We start from the raw sequence: 20,053 nt of genomic DNA, 5'->3' as shown, positions 1-20,053 counted from the left end.
ATCCGAAGTTCCAAATTTCGTCTGGGACAGTTCAGGGGTCGGAAGGCTCACCAGCCACGAATTTTCACCAGCCACCCAGGAATGGGAAGGTGAAAAGTGGTGAAATCAACGACGTGGCTTTCTCAATGGTTGCAAAAGGAAGAATTCTAGGAGCTTCTTTCCTCGCCTTCAGAACCCAGCTGAGATCTGTTCTACGATAAATTAAGCCTAGCTCAGGGGTTTTGCTGGGACCCAGCCTTAACAAAGTTGTCACGTGTCACATCCGCCAAAGGCCACATCTTTCCGAGCCAGCACCCCAAATTTACGAAGCGAGCTCTTGACGCCCAGCTTGAGATCTGTTCGAATTATTTCCTTTCGAACACATCATCACGCGCACACTCTGCGAACATAAAGCAGACTCGACGCGGCATTTCCTGTCGCTCCTTAAGCACCTTTCCCTTCTTCCACGTCTGTGAGGTTTTCAGAGACAATACCGCCAGGATGAGTGGCCGTGAGTTCCTCCTTTCCATTTCCAGCTCCAGAGCCAATCTGCCATTGAGCGCCCCAAGAACAGGATGGCTGACTCTGTGCGTGTTCGCTTTACACAGTTCGATTCCTCGATCTCATCAAGCCCTTCTCGCCGATCCTCCCTGAGGTGCAGCAACCCGAGACGAAGGTTCCTTTCAACCAGAAGCTGATGTGGACCGGCTTAACGTTATTGATCTTTTTGGTCATGAGCCAGATGCCACTCTATGGCATTATGTCCTCAGATACCTCGGATCCTCTATACTGGCTGCGAATGATATTGGCGAGTAACAGAGGAACACTAATGGAATTGGGTATCACGCCAATCATCTCCTCGGGCATGGTCTTCCAGCTTCTTGCTGGCACACACTTGATCGATGTTAACCTTGACTTGAAATCGGATCGCGAGCTCTACCAGACTGCGCAGAAGCTTTTCGCCATCATCCTGTCAATGGGTCAGGCTACCGTCTATGTTTTCACTGGCCTTTATGGCCAGCCTTCTGACCTCGGCGCTGGTGTTGTGTTCCTCCTCATCCTCCAATTGGTTGTTGCTGGCTTGATCGTCATTCTTCTTGATGAGCTCCTCCAGAAGGGATATGGTCTCGGAAGTGGTATCTCTCTTTTCATTGCGACCAACATCTGCGAGTCCATTGTGTGGAAGGCATTTTCCCCAACTACCATCAACACCGGCCGTGGACCGGAGTTCGAGGGTGCAGTCATTGCGCTCTTCCACTTGCTCCTCACATGGCCAAACAAGCAACGAGCGCTCCAAGAGGCTTTCTATAGACAAAATCTCCCCAACATCATGAACCTCCTCGCCACCCTCGTTATATTCGCCGCCGTCATCTACCTCCAAGGTTTCCGTGTCGAGATCCCAGTCAAGTCCTCCCGCCAACGTGGCGCACGCGGTTCTTACCCTGTCCGCCTTTTCTACACCTCCAACATGCCCATCATGTTGCAGGGCGCTCTGTCCTCCAACGTCTTCTTGATCAGCCAAATGCTATACTCCCGCTTCTCCGAGAACCTCCTCGTTCAACTCTTCGGCGTCTGGGAGCCCAAGGAAGGATCCGCGCAACTCTATGCTGTTTCTGGCCTCGCATACTACATGTCCCCACCTCTCAACTTCACCGACGCCCTCCTCGACCCAATCCACACAGCCGTCTACATCATCTACATGCTTGTCGCCTGCGCTGTCTTCTCCAAGACCTGGATTGAGGTTTCCGGCTCCAGCCCAAGAGACGTCGCCAAACAGCTGAAGGACCAAGGTCTTGTTATGGCAGGTCATAGAGAGCAGAGCATGTACAAGGAACTCAAGCGCATTATTCCTACTGCTGCTGCATTCGGTGGTGCCTGCATTGGGGCTCTGTCTGTTGCAAGCGATTTGATGGGTGCACTGGGATCGGGTACCGGTATCTTGCTGGCTGTCACGTAAGCACTCTCTCCTTTTCGAAATCCGGAACCATGAGCTAATGCTGAACTAGTATCATCTACGGCTACTTCGAAATCGCAGCCAAAGAAGGTGACATGGCTGGGATGAAGGGTATGATAATGGGATAGAGTAGGCGTCCCAAGCCTAGCTCGTTCATCTTTCATTACTTCACATGGGTATTGGGGTCGTTGGGCTACATAAAAGAAGTTGTGAGGGTGGGAGCGAATGGGGTAACTTGTAAGATCTCTCGCTTGAAATAGGAGCGAGCGGCTGGTGTAATACCATGGCGGGAATGGGATATAGCATGGCATGGAAAAGCGAGAAAAGATAAAGTTTCCTGTGTCACAAAATGCATAGGTGGATTGGAAATGTATGTTGGGCGGGATGGGTAGAGAAGTGTATTGTATCTATCTATCAACGGCCCTGTAAACATATGCTTGCATTCTCCAGAGACTGGTGACATGGTGATTGTGGCAAACTACCATCATCGGACGAAAGAGAGCAACTTTTTAAAATGCATAACTTTGTTCGGATGAGAACCATCAAGCCGTCTTGGTACATTGAGACCACCCTCCGAGTCCTCTTCAACTTCGCCAAGAGTTTTCGAGTCAACAATTGCTTATTCTGCCTCCCTCTTTATTTTTAGCATACATCTAAAGGTGTCTGCGTATCTTACACACTTTTTGACCAATCTAGACGGAATCTTGCATGACTCGGTCACGTTCTCCTGCAGCCTCAGGAGTCAGAATGTCCACCTGCATGCAAGTCAATAAGGTTAAACAAGGCTTGAATTGTGACTCCCCCGCCGCTGCTTATCGGAAGCAGGTTGGCCGTTTTGTCTAACCGCAACTTTTCGCACGGATCTTATTGGCCAATCAGCTCCCATGGAGACGTTCGAAGAACCAGGAGGGGGCTGGTCTATCACCAATCACCTTCCCGAAATTGATTTAGGAGGGGAGGGAGGGACATTGTTCCAAGAGGCGGTGTGGGTGGGAAATAGCCAGAGTGATACACGGCCGGGGCAAATGAGCCGTGGATGACTGAATATATTTGGAGGCTGAGGTGATGGTGGTACGGATAGAGACGGGAGAAGAGATCGTCATGACGTTCTTCCTTCGAAAAAGGGCTATGGTGACTCTTTGAGTAAAAGTTCAATTGAAAGAGTGACAACTTCATGTGCCAAGAGCAGGACGAAATAGGTGGAAAGAGCGAAGTTGAAAAATTGTAGAGGGAACGAACGGCTGGGGACCATCCAGCATAAATATCAAGTGGGGTGGGTCCGCCCTGGTGTTGACCCGCAATCGTCCCCGATCCACCATTCCACTATACCTTGCTAGCGCAGTAAAGCTAAGTAATGAAGCCTCGCAATATCTTTTTAAAATACAGTCTTCTTCACTTCACAAGTTTGTTCTCTTAACCTCCATCTCTGGACTGTGCGAGGGCACAAGTCACGGCTTTCATCTTGCCTGCTGCGTTCCAACCTCCTCAACCCCGCAACCTCTCGAGTCCTCGAAACGGTTTCGATTGGAAAATGTTGGGCAAATGCGAAGGTCCAATATGGCAGGTTGATGACATAACGAACTGCGTGCAGAGAGAGTAAGATAGCTAGCTGTGCGGCTCAAGCTTCAATGTGCTAATTGCAAAATAGTTTCTTAAAAGTTCTTTTTCCATTAATCGTAATCGGTCTCTCCTTCGTGCATCTCTTATCACAAGCTATCCGCCGCAATGTCAAGTTAAAACGAAACACGAATCCCAATGCCTCTGCGAACGGCTCGAGTCGAAGTAGAGATTTCAATGGTGCAGCATATCAGAGTGTACCTGCAGACGAGAATGGATCCACAACTGCAGACGAGGACGAAGATGAGGGCTTGACCATAGGTGGGGGGCGCCTGGCCTTGACAAAGACAACCACCAAAGGATCCGTTGCCGCCATTGATGCTCCTCGAGGACAATATACGTTGGTAGTCGTTGAACTTTTGGCAATCGCGGTGATAATTACTATCAATGTGGTGGCGTTGGTTTTACATGCGTACGGCCCTAATGGATCACTTGCAACGGTGGCGGGGATCATAACATGGGCATATGTTTTGGTACTGGCGACCTCGAGATTGCTATTGTCCCAGACACGATGGAGAATACCGAGGGTATGGAACCATACTGCGACTCTGTATGGCCTCATGTGGCTCTTCTCTCTTATCATTTTCCGGTCTGCGCTCATTCATCCACGTTCGAGAACCGCACAGGCTCTGATCATCTCCGAATTCTCTCTAAATACCCTCCTCTTCGGAATTGCTATTACTACGAGGAAGGGGAATAAGGCTGTTGTGTTGGAGTGGGAAAACGACATTGAGCCTTCTCGAGAGCCTCTCGCGAGTTTATTCTCCCTGGCTACCTTCGGCTGGGTTGATGCAATTGTATGGCAAGGCTACAAAAAGACATTCGAGATCTCAGAGGTCTGGAATTTGGTGCCAAAGGATAAGGCAGCGGCAGTCTTGGCTGATTATCGACAACTGAAGAAGACCACTGCTCTGACATGGCATCTCATGAGATACTTCAAAGGAAGTCTCCTCACCCAATGCGGTTTTGCTGTCTTTTCCGGTTTCTTTACGTTTGCCCCAACTTTGTTGCTGAAGTCCATTTTGGAATACATCGAGGATCCTGGAGCAGCTCCTCGGAATGTCATTTGGCTCTATGTGATCCTGCTTTCGTTCACAGATATCATTCGATCTTATGCCGATGGACAAGCACTTTGGCTTGGACGCAAGATTTGCATTAGGTTACGGGCCATTATCATTGGTGAGATTTATGCAAAGGCTCTGCGACGAAAAGCTGCAGCTGGAAATGATACAGTTCTGGGCGATAAGCAGGACGCGGAAGATGCTGCGAAAACCAGCAAATTGAAGAAGCTCTTAGGGCTCGGCGGAAAGAAGACGAAGGATGTCAAAAAGCCGGATCCGGACCCCACCACGGCTCCAGATGCAGATCCTGCAGCAAAGGGTCACGACGAGCAAGTAAATGTTGGCACAATCATCAACCTGATGTCCGTTGACTCTTTCAAAGTCAGCGAGATCACGGCATACTTGCATTTCCTCTTCGCCGCGGCCCCTACCCAGCTTATCGTAGCAGTCTACCTGCTGTATAAAATCCTTGGATACAGCAGCATTCCTGGACTTATTGTCATGGTTATTCTCTTGCCAGTCAACATTGCTTTCGCCCGAGGTTTTGGCAGGTTTCAGAAGAAGATCATGGCTGCCACAGACAAGCGTATCCATACGACCAACGAGGTGTTGCAGAACATTAGAATCATCAAGTTCTTTGCATGGGAGCATCGCTTCAGCAATATCGTAAACGACAAGCGTGCAGCCGAACTGAAGGCTTTGCGGGGTAAGTACATCCTTTGGGCATTTGCCGTGGCTGTTTGGAACACAGTTCCGGTGGTCATCACTTTTTTTTCTTTCCTCGTTTATACGTTGGTCGAGAAGAAGCCGCTTTATCCCTCGATTGCATTCACTGCAATATCACTCTTCAACATCCTCCGTGTTCCTCTTGACCAGCTTGGAGACATGATTGCACATGTCCAAGAGTCCAAGGTCTCTGTGGATCGTGTTGAAGAATTTTTGAATGAAGAGGAGACCGAGAAATATGAACAACTTCGCCACGATAATCTCGACGAAGATGGAAAGCAAATGATCGGCTTCAAGGCCGCCACTTTCTCTTGGGGTGGCAAGGAAGCAGTGGGTGAAGAGGTCTCTCCGGCTTTCCGTCTCATGGATGTGGACATCAAATTTGAGATCGGCAAGCTAAACATCATTGCTGGCCCAACTGGATCTGGCAAGACCTCTCTTTTGATGGCCCTCCTCGGAGAAATGACCTTGATAAAGGGAAAAGTCTTCCTACCTGGTGGATGCAGCCGTGAGGATGTTCGGCCTGATCCAGAAACTGGCCTTACTGAAAGTGTTGCCTACTGCGCACAGCAAGCTTGGCTTGTTAATGCGAATATCAAGGAAAACATCTTGTTTGCTGCACCATTTGACGAGAAAAGATACAAGGACGTCATTGTGGCTTGCGCTCTTGAGCGCGATCTCGAGATTCTAGATGCAGGCGATGAGACTCTCGTTGGAGAGAAGGGTATCACTTTGTCAGGAGGTCAAAAACAACGAATCTCTCTCGCGCGAGCACTATACTCGAACTCGAAGCATGTTCTTCTGGATGACTGTCTCAGCGCAGTCGATTCGCACACCGCGAAATGGATCTTCGATAATTGCATTCGTGGCCCACTTATGCATGGAAGAACTTGCCTCTTGGTGACGCACAACTTGGCTCTTTGTGTGCCTCAATCGAGATATGTTGTCCTTCTTGACAATGGAAAGATCGAAGTTCAAGGACCAGCTGACGAGGTTATGGCGTCGGGAAAGCTTGGCGAAGATGTCAACAAATCAAGGCCAGGATCTGCAGCTATCTCGAGAATCCCATCTAGAGTACCCTCGAGTGTTGGCGATGAGAGTAACGAGACTCTCGTTGATGATGCCGCTGCGAATGGCAACGGCAATGGGAAGCTCACCAAAGTCAAGAGCGTACAAAAGGAACCCAAACTCAAGAAGGATGCTATGGAAGAAACCAAGGCCGAAGGTGGGGTCAAATGGCCTGTAATCGGCCTCTACTTGAAGTCTATGGGACCTTGGTATGTTTTGTCACTTCACTCATTGTAGATATAAAGCACTAACCAAACTTTCAGGTGGTTTTGGGTGCTTGCGGTCCTTGTCTTTGGAGTTCAACAGATTGGAGCACTGGCGGCCAACGTCTGGATCCGGCAATGGGCGAACCAATACGATACGGAATCGATGGGGGCATACAGCGTGTCTGTCAACAGCTACATTGGCAACACAATCTCGACGGTCAACGTGGCAAGCTCCCGGATCTCCCAGATCCAGCCGTATTTCGACCCAAACAAGACATCCCTCATCGCGAAAATTGCACCAGACGTAGATGTCTCATACTATCTTGCAGTCTATGCCCTCATTGGCATTGCTTGTATGCTTGTTGCGCTATTCAGGGACTTCTGGCTGTTCTTTGGTTCCCTGACAGCTAGCTGGAAAATACATCAGCGTTTGATGCACTCGGTCACGCGTGCGAAGTTCAAGTTCTTCGATGTCACACCCCTAGGCCAACTCATGAACCGCTTCAGCAAGGACTTAGAAGCCGTGGATCAAGAAGTGGCTCCAATTGCCATTGGAGTTATGTCTTGTGCTTTGGCAATTGTTGTGACGGTCGCCCTGATCTCGGCCATTACGCCTGGCTTCCTAATCGCTGGTGTCTTCATTGGCGCGATGTATTTCTTCGTTGGGAAGTTCTACCTGCGGTCCTCGAGAGATCTGAAGAGAATCGAGTCGGTGCAGAGAAGTCCTTTGTTCCAGCAATTCGGGGAAACGCTCTCTGGAATCACAACAATTCGTGCTTATGGAGACGAAAGACGATTCATCCGCGACAACATGATGCGAATCAACACCCATAGCCGGCCATTCATCTTCCTATGGGCTACTAACCGTTGGCTAGCCTTCAGAATCGATGTTATTGGTGATCTCGTTGCTTTCTTTGCTGGAGCTTTCGTCGTTTTCAGTATTGGAACGATCGATGCCGGCTCTGCTGGTTTGTCATTGAGTTATGCAATCAGTTTTACTGAGAACGTTCTCTGGCTCGTCCGGTTATACGCGATGAATGAGCAGAACATGAACTCGGTGGAGCGTATCAAGGAGTACCTTGATGTCGAGCAAGAAGCCGAGCCGGTTATTGAGAAAGCCCGACCGGCCGCCAACTGGCCGAGTCAGGGTTCAGTTCAATTTATTAACTATACAACGAGGTACAGACCGGATTTGGAGCCGGTGCTTAGAAATGTCAGCTTCAAAATCAAGCCTCTGGAGAAAGTGGGGATTGTCGGCCGAACAGGTGCAGGAAAGAGTTCTTTAGCTCTAGCGCTGTTCCGGGGCCTGGAGGCGGAAGAAGGAAAGATCCTGATCGATGATGTTGACATCGGTCTCATTGGTCTTCAAGACCTCAGAGAGTCAATTACGATCGTGCCGCAAGATCCGACGTTATTCACTGGTACGATCCGGAGCAATCTCGACCCGTTCAGTCTCTTCACAGATGAAGACATCTTCACTGCATTACGAAGAGTTCAATTGATCGGAGCGCCGACTTCGATCACCAATCCATCGACTCCATTGACAGCTTCCCGGCCCGCAACACCGGGCGTTCAAGTCAATGGGACTCTCCACAGTCCTACTGGGACATCCTCACCCATACCTAACAAAAATGTATTCCTCAACCTCTCCTCCCCGGTCACGGAGTCGGGCAACAACCTCTCACAAGGCCAGCGCCAACTCCTATGTCTCGCGCGAGCCATGCTCAAGAATCCGAAAGTGTTGATGATGGACGAGGCCACGGCATCTATCGACTACAACACAGACTCCAAGATCCAAGAGACGATCCGCGAGCTCAAGAGCACCATCATCACCATCGCGCACAGGCTCCAGACCATCGTCGACTACGACAAGGTGCTGGTGCTAGACAAAGGCAGCGTGGTGGAGTACGGACACCCGCACGAGCTATTGGAGAAAGAGGGTAAGGAGGCTATCTTCAGGGGAATGTGTGAGATGAGCGGAGATATGGAGGCGCTGCAGAAGACGGCGAAGAAGGCTTGGGATGCCGGGAGGTTGGTAGATGTTGAATGAATGGACGACGGACGGACGAATAACTAGAGAAATAGGATAGGTAACATAGATAGTCGGTAATCCCCTTGTTAAAATGTTAAAATAGGTTCGCTTTTTTCTCGTATTCCTGGGTATCGCTGCGGTACGCAGAACGGTAGATTGAAAGACTCTCCTTACTTGGGTTCTTTGCCAATGACCTCCATCTCGCAATCCGTCTCTTTTGGACTTGAACCCGACTTTTACCGGGAAATTTCCAGCTCATTTCCAAATTTACTGCCTTTCTATGCGCCGCGCTCTTCAATCTAGTCGTCCGTTGCTTTCTGTCCGTCGGACTTTATATCCAATGACCACCAGCCTTCACATCCCTAATTGGTTAGCGGATTTGATACTGTTATCCGTATCGGGTCTTTTTGCTGTCCGGAAAAGCCGGTAGCCGCCGCTCCATTAGCATGGCTGCAAATATGTCCTTGGTTCGCGTTCAAACTTGTTGTGGAGATGCTCCCAGCCATCCCTCCCGTCTTTCTCTTACCCACCCCGATACAAGAATGTTGTCCGTATCGGGGTCAATTTGCTGCCTTTTTGGAAGAGCGAGGCGGCCGAGTGTGAGCAAGGCCCGTAAGCGGTCAATGCATGACTGTGGTACAGTCTGCGCTACTCGGTGATGGTGCAATATCATGCGATACTAATTAAGTGTGTATGTAGGATGTGTTGTCAAAGTTGGAGGCGGGGCTTATTATTAGCTTTTTGGGGAGGGGGGAGAGGGAGAGGGAGAGAGGGGGTGAAGTGGGGGAGGGAATGGGTGGTGGTGATGATGAAGGAAGCAGTGTGAGATGCATAAACTGGGAAGTTGTATTGGTACTTGGGCCAGTTGAGGAGCGTGGAGAACGAGGTAGGACGTGGGGCTTTCGGCTCCAAGCGAGGGGGTCCGTGAGAGGGGAGGGTTTGTAAGGTGCGGAGGTGCAGGCGGGTGCATGGCTGCGAGAACGGAGTCGGGATAATCAATGTTTCCTGTTCGGAGTATCTTTGTCACTTGTGTGAGGCGTACCAGGCAAGCCAGGATGGACGGGTGACAGCTAATTGGGATTGTGGGGAAGACTGTGAGGTGATTGGGTGTGTCGTATCTACACTCCTTCGCGGCTCTGTGCGATTAGTCGTGAGCATACGATGGGATTCCCGTGATTGGGAGGGCTATTTCGGAGAAACGACCAGCTGTCCGACCTGTAGTTCAGTTCCAAATATGGGAGACGCGGGTTTTGTTATAATAGGGGCTTGATATTTGTTATGGATGGAAATGACCGACTTGACTGAACCATTCATCTCTACCGGTTTGTTGTGCTGCAAGGTAACCTTTTTCCATTCTATATATATATGCATGTTTGTTTTGGCCAACCAGTGACCACTCCTTGTTTCCCCCCCTGTGTATCACCCCTTGCCTGCCGGCTCCCCTATGCTCGGCCAAACCGAACGGCATGAAGAGATAAGGCCGAAGATCTACAGACCGCGGAAGCCCTTGACGGGGTAGCGGAAGTTGACGTGGTGGACCTCGACGTCGCTTCCTACGTCCACCTTCGTGGCGTTGGTTTGGCTGTGCTCGAGAGACTCCCAGCCGACAACTGCAACGCAGACCTTGGCTCCTTTGCCCTTAACTTCTGCGAGGGAGAGGCCGGATGAGGCGCCGGTGCAGCCGGACACGGACTTGTAAGATTCAATCGTGGATTTGATGGCGCTTTCTTGGGAGGCAGGGACGGTGATCACCTGCACGATGGAGGCATCTGTGCACAACTGGTTAATAGGGGGCATGAAAAAGGGGGGAGGAACAAGGGAGGCGGACCGATGACTTCCTTGGGTGCATAGGGTACGAATTGCACGAAGTAGACGGTGGGCTCCTCGCGGAGGATGGGCTTGAGCTGTGACATGACGGTGCCAAAGTCTGATGAGTTCTGGAAAGTTTGTTGCGCAGCCTCGGATTCCCAGCCTAGTGTTTTGTCAGAGACCTGAAGAATTTAGTGGTAAGGGGGAGATGAACTCACCGATCAGGAGCTCGAGGTTGTCAACGTTCTCGCTGTGGGGACCCCATCTTGTGCGGATGTTGCCTTCTTGCTTCTTGAGGGTCTGGAGGAGGAACTTGAGAGGCTCTTTCCAGTCTGCTCCGCTCTGGACTGGGAGAATGAGACGTTCTGTGACAGGCATTTTGATTATGTGGTGGGTGTTGTACCGGACAATGAAAAATTAAAGGACTTTAGAGTATTGAGCAAAGAAGAGAGAAGAGAGTTGATGATTGATGATGGATATGAAATACTTTTGGACTTTCCATCCTTTTTATCCTCAACTGATCTCTCCCTTCTCGTATACTCGAACACTGGTCCCACAAGAATGTCTGCAAATTCATAGCCATCTTCGCATCGGAGCAGTCTGTGTTGTTGAGAAACCCTATGCTTGAGCTCGAGATGGGATATAGCATAGTCTTGCCATGTCCGTGCAAGAGTGGGAGGCCCGAGATCTGTCAACGGCGTCATGTTTGACCCTTTGTTTCGCTTCGAGAATGTCCAATCACCGCAGTCAGCCTCGCTCTCGCAAACCCGAAACCCTGACCGGCCATTCTTCACGTGCCGATTGCAAACGTGCGCAGAGTATTGACGTTTCCCGATGCGATGCGAAAGAAGGTTTTGGAAGAATACAATCGAAGGTAGAACTTTGCTGTGGGGTTCCCGACCTTCCGGAGAATCCAGAGCCTCGTAAGACTAAATGACGGCGTGCCCAGGCGCTGACTTGATTTGGCCAAAATATTGTCCATCTCTTTCTACGGACGGAAATAGCCCAAACTTCGGCTGTCTAGCGAGATCCAAAATGCTTCTTCGAATGTACAATTTGCTAGGGGTACCTCATGTACTGTACTCATTGTAGTCAGTAATCATACTCTCTCTCCAGCGGCTCTTCGTAACATGTTCGTCGTCCATTCCACTCTACTCAGCATAATACTGTGGCCTCCATCCTCGCACCTCTCAACCACGTCGATCATGTTTGGCCGTGACTCTGATGCTGTTTGCAGCATCATCTCGGCGTAGGGTAACGTCACGCAATTGTCCTGGCCGCATAGAACGTAAGTGGTAGGGATATAGCGCCATGATGCGTACGTAGTCTGGCTCCAGAAGACGCCGATGCTTTGAGGAAGTAGCTGTGAAGTCCAGTATTCCGCCTCAGCTCTGGGCATATCGTTATAGAAGACATTTCGAGCTTGCCGAGGATCAATTGTTGTAATACCAGCCTAGAACATCGTTAGGAACAATTGACTGCCTTGATACATAGCAAAATGGTCCAAAATAGAGAAGAGAGAATATTCTCCAGTGTCAAATCTTTCCTTACTGCCACAAAGTTCCCAGGTGAAACTTCTTCGACGTTCACTCTTGAACGAAGAAATAGTGATACAAAATTCCCACGTGAAGCTTTCTCAAATTTCACTTTTGGTTGAAGGAATTGAAACCTGAATTTGAAGCAACTGACCCGTAAATCACAACGCATGTAGGGGAACATTCCAGTAACATCCCCTCTTGGACTCCCTTGGAATCCCTCCACTGCCAGCCCTGAAAGTTGGAAGTCAGCAAAGTCAATACCAAGAGAAACTCGAAGTTGTTAAGCAACTCCTATGCTTGCGTTATTTTCTAAGCCACCGATTTGATGGCCCTCAAAAATCTGAACAGGGTAAAGAAAACACAATCCTTCCAAACTTACAAGACATGATGAAGACAAGTCGAATAACTCCGCCTCTTAACCCCCTTTGCGTTCTCTCGCCTCTTCCAAGTCCCCAAAGTGCTTCTCCACCAGGCAGTCCTCCGTAAGCATGCATGACCAAGATAACGTCTTGCCCTGAGTCCACAAGTTCAGCACACAGATCCCTTATTGCGCGGACATCTTCGGTAAAGTCGTATGTTGGAGGATTTCCTCCTACTGATGGAAGAGAAAGAGGATAAGCAGCGTAGCCGTGGGACGCCAGAGCCGCCCTCAGCGGCTCATAGATAAGATGTGAATGTGAGGCTCCCGGAACACAAACAAAAACCGGCCTAGACATTATTATATCGCTCGTAGTGAATTTTGCAAAGACAACTGCGACGCAAATATACAAGAAGCGAATTCAGGCATTATTTTGTTGATTCCATCGATGTGCATGTTTCTGAACACTTGCTTGATCCATCAGCGCGGATACCTGCCCCTTCCATATTGCATCCTTGATAATAAAGAATTATCCCCTAGTCCTTATGTTAGTTTACGGCGGCGATTGCGGGCAGACTACAGGGGAATCCTGGCAATAGCCAATCAAAGCTGAGAGATCGCAAATGCAGCCAATGAATGCATGACCCAGCAGATGTGAGATTTTCGCGGCCGACTAAAGGCTTTGAGGCACGAGCCGAACCCGAGCGGGAAACAATTGTATAAAGCGCCGAGAACCCGACGAAGAGCGGTGATGAGAATGAGACATGACGACTGAAAGTCACTGTACTTCAGAGCGCCCCGCCGGTTTTCCAAGGTCATGTGCGAGAGATCTCCGTGCTTACGACCACCGCATGCCTCGGTCGTGGCTCGTATCCCCGAGCCAGTCAGCATTAAGAGTTTAGCTCAGATGCTAAGGAAGAATGGAACATAAACCCCACCCCAACCTCCTCAATGCCTATTTAGGATATTGATAGCTCACTAAGACTGCGGCGGGAGCGGCTCTTGCCCGCTTGTCCGATCCCGCAAATGCACCAGCGATTTCTTTATCCTGGCCGTTGACGCCATTCTGACGGTTTGGCAACTTGGGTATTTGAAGCCGCACCCTGCCGTAGCGATCAGATTAATAAACGGATATCAGTGTGTGCCACGACTACGTGGCGCCAACAACCCGCCGTTGAAGAGTTGGCTGTTGGCTGTTGGCAATAGTCCGTCCTGTCAAATAATGTGTGAAGCTTGCCCCGCCATTGGAGCGATCCGGGGAGCAACGGACCCCAAGCCAAGAAGTTTAGATGGCAGACAGCATATTGGGAAACTAGCGGCTCTGGCCCAGAGGCCCCAATTGGTACCAGTTCGCAGGATTCAGGGTAATGGAAATAGACGCCGTAGCTGGTGGCGTTTGGATCTTCGCGTGAGCGACTGAACTCCTCCTTGGGAACCCAGCGCGTTAGCTCTGGACACTTGCTCTTGGCCCTGTTGCGGCGTAGCTCCTCGTCTATACAGACGCGGTGATGGAAAATCAATGGTGGAGTTGGACGATGTGTCGTTCAAGAAGACTGGCGGCTGGAAATTGGGTAAAATAAAATGGTGAGTCACGTGTATCGTGCGCTAAGCCGAATTGGTTCGAAAAGACCTCGTCCATTCCCTTTTTCGCCTTTGAATCCTTCCACAGCATCTACGACATCACCTTTACATCCAAGTTTGTTCTCACACTTGTTATGAGATATGTGAGCGTTAGTCTTGTTTCGCCCGGACCTCTTAATTGTGTTTCTCGCTTGGAATTTACTGGGGCTGCTTCGCTCACGGCCCCCTTAGTCTGGTCATATTGATTGCACAATGAAGCATGCATGAATTCCAGTTTCTGCGTCTACGAAACTTTAAAGCAAGCGCTAGTTTCTGTCCAGATAAGGTTGAGCTCCAATAAACGATGGATTGCTACGCCTCCGCCTCGGGGCTCGGGTGTATTGGACCGAAAAACTTCTCGTTGGTAACTTTGACGCTGGGCTATTTCTGAAAGTGAGCATGGGAATTAATAAATTATGCCGAGATTTTTTTCGTTCCCAAACGAATTCTGTGTAATATTTGGTGATCTTATAGCTTTGAAGAGCAAGGATTGTAACGTGTGGTAGAATGTCTAATGTTCCACTACACATCGGCCGCGCTGATGAGTCCTCAAGATTGGATGAGGTTGAAAATAATGCAGATGGGAGAACATGCGATACACCGCCGATACCTCCCCGCATTATCAATTTTAGTGGCTTACTCGATGTAATCCATGTTTGCCCGGCGGTGGCGGCTCCTCGTTGCATCGATCTTGCTATAACTAGAAGCACCAAGACGGCCACTTGGGATTAGCTTTCACTCCACAATCCTTACTCATGGGTCGGGATGAGCATTGTGCATGGTGGTGTCCGTGGGGTAGTAATCTGCACGTGGATGTTCTTCGAAGGATTGGAATCCCAACTCTTCAAAGATGGGGTGCGGCGTACTCTCCCCTAAACTGCATTATCGTTGATTTTTGGTATCTAGCGCCTTTTTTTAGGGGCCACTAGTCGAAGGGGTGCTATCGCCACCAGGAGCAGTTATTTGGGAATCGAACCCAACTACTATCTCCCCTAAATAAAGCGTAGCGTGACAAGGCTGGCATGGCCGTTCTGACGTATACCGTACCCTGGCCGCGCTACGTTTTATTTAGGGGAGAGACTGTAGCATCGGCAAGAGAACATGGCAAAGCATTTCACACGGACCCCTTAGAGCTAAAGCGCTCGGGCCTCCTAGCGGTCACCTTTGACTGCAAAATTATGCTTTGGTCGATGACTAAAGCAGCCGCGAAGAGAGTCTACAGCGTAGATGGTTAACCCGTGTGCTCCACCGGGTGAGATTACAGGGATTCAAAGTAACCAGATGAGATTTTCGTCAGGTATCAAATTCCCGTCTATATACTGTAGCACAGCGAACAGGATATAGCTTTACTGTATCCTGTTTGCTGTACATTAATTGTATCTTTATAGTAAGTAACCCAAATCCTGTTTTTTAACTATTTTCTAACTGTATGCAAACCATTTCTGAAGTGTTCCCAAGCGGGGCTCCCACCGCCCTCCGGACCCCCGACAAACCGTAACTAACCCGTACCCTAACCCCCTAACTTAAGCGTTTCTAAACTGTATATGAACTGTTATAAAAGCGTTATAGAACTGGTTCTATCTTGAGGTTGAAAAGTCGATTTTCTTCAAGTCAAAAATCAGGCAGAAATAACCCGGTGGTCCTCATTCGCACCCTTGTAACTCACCCGTGGAGCACACAGGTAGACAGGTTAACCCAGTGCGCTGCTTACCGCCGCGAAGATGCGAGGAGTCACCATGTGCAGAATACGAAGATACGAGACAGAGAGCTTCCACGAATATCAACACAATGACTCGGCATGTTACCTTCACCACCCCTCTATCATTCAGGTACTTGGAATAAGGTTGCGTGATACATTACCGTAGACACTCCGAATCTATGAAAATAGGCAAATACCCGACATGTATATCCGTCTTACCAAACGCGAGCCGCCGATCGAAGATGATGTGCCGCAAGCCTCCTAGAATCAGGGGGAAATCCCGAACAACCTTGCAATTTTAGAAATTTCCGACCGGGGGAGAGTACGAGATGAGAATTCATTGGGGCAGAGAGTGGGAGAGCAATTCACGCTAGCAGGAGCCAAGGGTTCGTAAATAGCTCTTTAATCAGCCTCCGTTGCTTATTACCAACGACTCGCAACGGACAATCCCTTTCACCCTCGGATGGAATGTGGAAGAAAGGGATCGGGGTCCTGGTTTGGGCAAATTCCGTTCCCGTCGTTTCATCAGCTAAGAATAACCTCGCTCAAGAAGTGCTATGATTTGCGGCTCCGTAAATACTGTCAAGGAATAGGGGTAAAGAGATTATCAAACGGAAAGGCAGGAAGCGCTGTCTGTGATTCTCTTGACTATCTTGAGGGCAAAGATATCGTTCTAATATTTCACTCGCATTTTCCTTACTCCCTTCGAATCCCTCATCCAAGATAGGAAAAGAAATGTGACCTCACAAGTTCAACCAAGCTACGAGTCTCATCTGCAGCTATCACTCTAACCAAATAGCTAAGCAAGTTGATTGAAATCCACTGGTGCTTTTCGCACTAGTCGTGTCAGTCCTCAGAGCCACACTGCTTCGAGTTCGGAGCTCTGGGTCCTAGCAGACTCATGCCATTTCAGCTTTGTCGAATGATTTCCGAAAGACACAAACCAGCCAGCAAGTCGGCACTCAAGGTTTCAGTAAGCTTTCTGCAACGGCCTTCTATGGTGAAGTTAAGCTGGCAATTGCGGCATGCCAAAATGCACCAAATCGTTAAACTTTTGCAGCGCAGGTTTCACAAAACTTCCAATGCAGACTCTGTGTATGCATACACCCGCACCGAAAATTTACAAACGTGATTCAAGAACGTACCGGCCAGTGCTGAAATGGAGAGCAAAAATTCTTTGTTGCTTCGTTTGAAACTAACTAGTATTCAGCGATATTTAAGTCTTCCCAAAATCTCGACCAGCACTTCCAAACCATTCAAGTTCAAACCCATCTTCGAATTGCTCTTCCTCAATTTTCCATCGCAAGTCTTTACAGTTAGCGGAACCGAGGCCATATTAGATCTAGACACGATGGTATGAAAATCCTAGCATGACCAGCCACCCATTCACTAACGTTTGAACCTACCCATAGCCCAGACACGAAACCCACCAACAATTCTACAAATAAGGTGACCCTTGTTTCATATGCAAACGTATGCAAAAAGGCAAACCTTGGATCCAAAAAGGGTCCACGAAGATGTGCCTCCTTTGCGTTTGTACATACTGCGAAACACAAAGGAAAAGAGGAGGGTGTCTGCGAGATCAATCATGTTACGTACTTCAACAGTCACGGCAATATCAAAGATGGCTGTCCAGGAATTTGCCGTAAAGAGTTAGGCTTGGACAAGGTGATGCTGAGCTTTTGCGTTTTGGGACAAATTATTTCACTAGGGAACAGGCGGATAGGGTTCTGGAAGATCGGAAGAAAATTAGCATAGCTTTAGAAGAGGAGGAAATGGATGGGAATTTGAAACCCAGTTTTGCGGATGCCGGTGACAAAGAGGAGCTTGATGCAGCCGCTAGCCTTGCGAAATAAGGAGTGGTTCGGAATGATATTGTGGAGTAGTGCTCATGGCATCAGAAATTAATCTGAGTACTCTTCTTTGAAGGATTCAAATGCTCAAATGTTTGTGCAGGTTCGCTACGTTCATGCCCAGCTTCGGGCCATAGGGGCTGCTTCTGTTCAGGAGGCGGGAAAGGGGTTAAGCGAGATCAAAATAGACATCTTACTCTCGACAATAGTACAAGAAAATGTATTGAAGTAACAAATACGAGGAGAAGGGCTGACTTAAGATAAGGCGGATGGAAATTTCAAGTCCGTAGCTTTGGAGGCTAAACCCTAGCAGGTGGCTCTTCCTGAAAAGTGATTATCACGAAGGTAAATAACGCGCTTCTTGACTTTCACTCTTGCTCATGTGAACCAGGAAAGAGCGAAAACCTTATACTAGCTATAGTTACACCCCCGCTTCTCACAGCTCATCCCTCTTTTTTACCCCAGTAGGCAAAGCTCTCAACCTAAACAACGCCGCCCCATGCCTCTCAACTGTTGCGGTAACTGTCCCCGACGGGCCCACAGTCGTCGTCACATTCCCCAGAAGTAACGTATCATTATTCTTCAACCCCTGCGCATAGCTCGTCTTCGTAGCATTATACCTTCCACTGCCCACCATCGTGGCATTATACCCATTCGTAGCATTCCCCGTCGCCGAGCTGGCATCGATGATAGCCTGTGCTTCCGCCTCACTCATCCTGTTCGCCCATAAATCGCGGGCTTCCCAAGAGATTTTCACCTGGCGAGCGGTCCCTGCAGCCCCGCTGTCGACGAAGATGTCAGCGAGGGTAGCGTTCATGACCATGGTTTCATTCGCGCCGTTTATGAGGAGGACCACCATGTCGTTGTATTGGCCACCAGTTGTGGATTTGAGACTTCCGGACCAAAGTTGGAGAGCGGAACCTCCGTACGCGTCGGTGGAGTCGGTGGAGTACATCCAGCGGCGAGCAGCGCTGGAGCCGGATGGGTCTTGGTTGACTGCGATTACGGCTGCGTTAGAGAGGATGGCGAGGTCTTTTGCTGGTACAACGCGGATGTCGTTTCCGAGGATGAGAGGACTTTTCGCTGCGGCCCCTATTTTCTGGTAAGCAAGTTGGCTCAACGAGATGGGGAAAGACTTACACATGCTGAAATGAGCAACGTATTCAGCATCAGTCATGGCACCGTTTCCAACTTCGAGCATATCTAAGTCGTTCCAAGCCCCAGGTTGAGCTTTTGAAACGATGAAAGAAGCCTTGTTCATGATGTTCGTCACCGAGCAGTGGAATCCTGGAAGGCCACAGTTCCATGCATCAGGTCCGTCACTGCTGAATATTAGCTTCTACACTTGAGAAATTTCCAAGAACTTCGTACCAAGGGCATCTCGAATCCGGCTGATCCCAAGAATCATAAACATCCCCGGAAATCCTCCAACTATTCGCAATAGTCGAGCCCCAATTCCACGGATAATCCTCACCCCAATTGCAAAGCGAGTACAAAATCGGTCGCCCTGTAGCATTAAGAGCATTCGCCATAACCTCGTACCTCGCCGAACTAATCATCTGGTTCCCCGCCTGCCCCATATTAAAACAATTATCATACTTCAAATAATCCACCCCCCACTCCGCAAACGTATTCGCATCAACTGTCTCATACCCCAAACTGCCCGCATACCCACCACACGTATACTTGCCCGCATCCGAATACATTCCAAAGCCCAATCCCAAGGCGTGGAGCTGATCTGCAACCGCAGCCATGCCATTGGGGAACTTTTCCGGGTTCGCGATGAGCGAGTTGTTGTGGCTGGCGTTGCGGCCAATGGACCAGCAGTCGTCGAGGATCACGTAGTGGTAGCCTAGGTCTTTGAGCCCGTAGTCCACAATGAGTTGCGCGGTCTGCAGGAGCAAGGTTTCTGAGACATCGCATCCGAACGAATTCCAGTTATCCCCTATTGCCCATTAGCTCTCTCATGGTCAGAATTTGGGAACAGAGCAAGCTCACAGCCCATCTGAGGCGTGATCGCAAGTCCATTATCGACAGCTTCAACTTTCGACGCAAGGAAGGCCGCTACCGCAGCTCCTCTTAACAGGTTCTTGAAAGCCATGATATATATCTCTGTGCCACCGCAATCCCTTTACTCTCTTTCAAACACAAGAAGAAGAAAAATAGGAAGAGGGAAGAGGGGCAATGAGACATATAAGCGCAGATCACCTAAACCCGTCATTGAAGCACAACGTTACTCAGACCATGACTTTACGGCCCTCTCCTCACTCACGCAATCAAAGAAACCTTTTCCATTCCCCACAGCGGGGTTAGACACGCATGTCATCTCGCATCTTCTCCGGCCGAACCTACTTTCTTAACCGGCTTGCCAACTTAAGGCAGGTTCCTCTCCGTGGACTGCGGTCCGATTCCCGACGATCAGAAAGCACTTGCCAGACAACCAATGTCACATTTTCATCTCCGCCGCTAAGAGCCGCTCGGCTCACATCCTGAGCGATGGATGATTAAAACGGGTGAAACTCTCGTGGAATTT

The 20,053-nt window shown here is 49.3% G+C and overlaps 6 protein-coding genes across 6 annotated transcripts; 3 read left to right on the top strand and 3 right to left on the bottom strand.

The window, feature by feature from the left end:
• Nucleotides 1-480: 480 nt before the first annotated feature.
• On the top strand, nucleotides 481-2,061 carry K444DRAFT_625479 (protein transport protein SEC61 alpha subunit; the record flags this gene model as incomplete). Its single annotated transcript, XM_024882533.1, has 3 exons — nucleotides 481-490; nucleotides 588-1,932; nucleotides 1,986-2,061. 3 exons carry the CDS (start codon nucleotides 481-483, stop codon nucleotides 2,059-2,061), a joined length of 1,431 nt encoding a protein of 476 aa, XP_024741750.1.
• Nucleotides 2,062-3,232: 1,171 nt separating this feature from the next.
• Nucleotides 3,233-8,868, top strand: K444DRAFT_582353 (uncharacterized protein). The gene is made up of 3 exons (XM_024877791.1): nucleotides 3,233-3,529; nucleotides 3,582-6,614; nucleotides 6,669-8,868. Exons 1-3 carry the CDS (start codon nucleotides 3,465-3,467, stop codon nucleotides 8,659-8,661), a joined length of 5,091 nt encoding a protein of 1,696 aa, XP_024741749.1. The 5' UTR covers nucleotides 3,233-3,464; the 3' UTR covers nucleotides 8,662-8,868.
• A 1,079-nt stretch (nucleotides 8,869-9,947) lies between these two features.
• Nucleotides 9,948-10,991, bottom strand: K444DRAFT_608527 (uncharacterized protein). The gene is made up of 3 exons (XM_024879401.1): nucleotides 10,671-10,991; nucleotides 10,472-10,615; nucleotides 9,948-10,412 (listed from the first exon to the last, which is right to left on the bottom strand). Exons 1-3 carry the CDS (start codon nucleotides 10,828-10,830, stop codon nucleotides 10,132-10,134), a joined length of 585 nt encoding a protein of 194 aa, XP_024741748.1. The 5' UTR covers nucleotides 10,831-10,991; the 3' UTR covers nucleotides 9,948-10,131.
• A 479-nt stretch (nucleotides 10,992-11,470) lies between these two features.
• K444DRAFT_207171 (alpha/beta-hydrolase) lies at nucleotides 11,471-12,828 on the bottom strand. Its single transcript, XM_024871051.1, has 3 exons — nucleotides 12,370-12,828; nucleotides 12,142-12,221; nucleotides 11,471-11,905 (listed from the first exon to the last, which is right to left on the bottom strand). Exons 1-3 carry the CDS (start codon nucleotides 12,704-12,706, stop codon nucleotides 11,552-11,554), a joined length of 771 nt encoding a protein of 256 aa, XP_024741747.1. The 5' UTR covers nucleotides 12,707-12,828; the 3' UTR covers nucleotides 11,471-11,551.
• Nucleotides 12,829-17,873: 5,045 nt separating this feature from the next.
• On the bottom strand, nucleotides 17,874-19,621 carry K444DRAFT_582351 (glycoside hydrolase family 27 protein; the record flags this gene model as incomplete). Its single annotated transcript, XM_024877790.1, has 4 exons — nucleotides 17,874-18,612; nucleotides 18,661-18,842; nucleotides 18,892-19,465; nucleotides 19,519-19,621. The coding sequence occupies 4 exons, from the start codon at nucleotides 19,619-19,621 to the stop codon at nucleotides 17,957-17,959; spliced, it is 1,515 nt and encodes a 504-aa protein (XP_024741746.1). The 3' UTR covers nucleotides 17,874-17,956.
• Nucleotides 19,622-19,702: 81 nt separating this feature from the next.
• Nucleotides 19,703-20,014, top strand: K444DRAFT_608521 (uncharacterized protein; the record flags this gene model as incomplete). The annotated part of the gene is made up of 1 exon (XM_024879400.1): nucleotides 19,703-20,014. Exon 1 carries the CDS (start codon nucleotides 19,840-19,842, stop codon nucleotides 20,011-20,013), a length of 174 nt encoding a protein of 57 aa, XP_024741745.1. The 5' UTR covers nucleotides 19,703-19,839.
• Between the last annotated feature and the right edge of the window lie 39 nt (nucleotides 20,015-20,053).

The sequence above is a fragment of the Hyaloscypha bicolor genome, assembly GCF_002865645.1.
Source record: "Hyaloscypha bicolor E unplaced genomic scaffold K444scaffold_17, whole genome shotgun sequence".
NCBI lineage: Eukaryota > Fungi > Ascomycota > Leotiomycetes > Helotiales > Hyaloscyphaceae > Hyaloscypha > Hyaloscypha bicolor.
The sequence above is the reverse complement of the archived record's forward strand: the minus strand, read 5'-3'. Positions and strand labels throughout refer to the sequence as shown.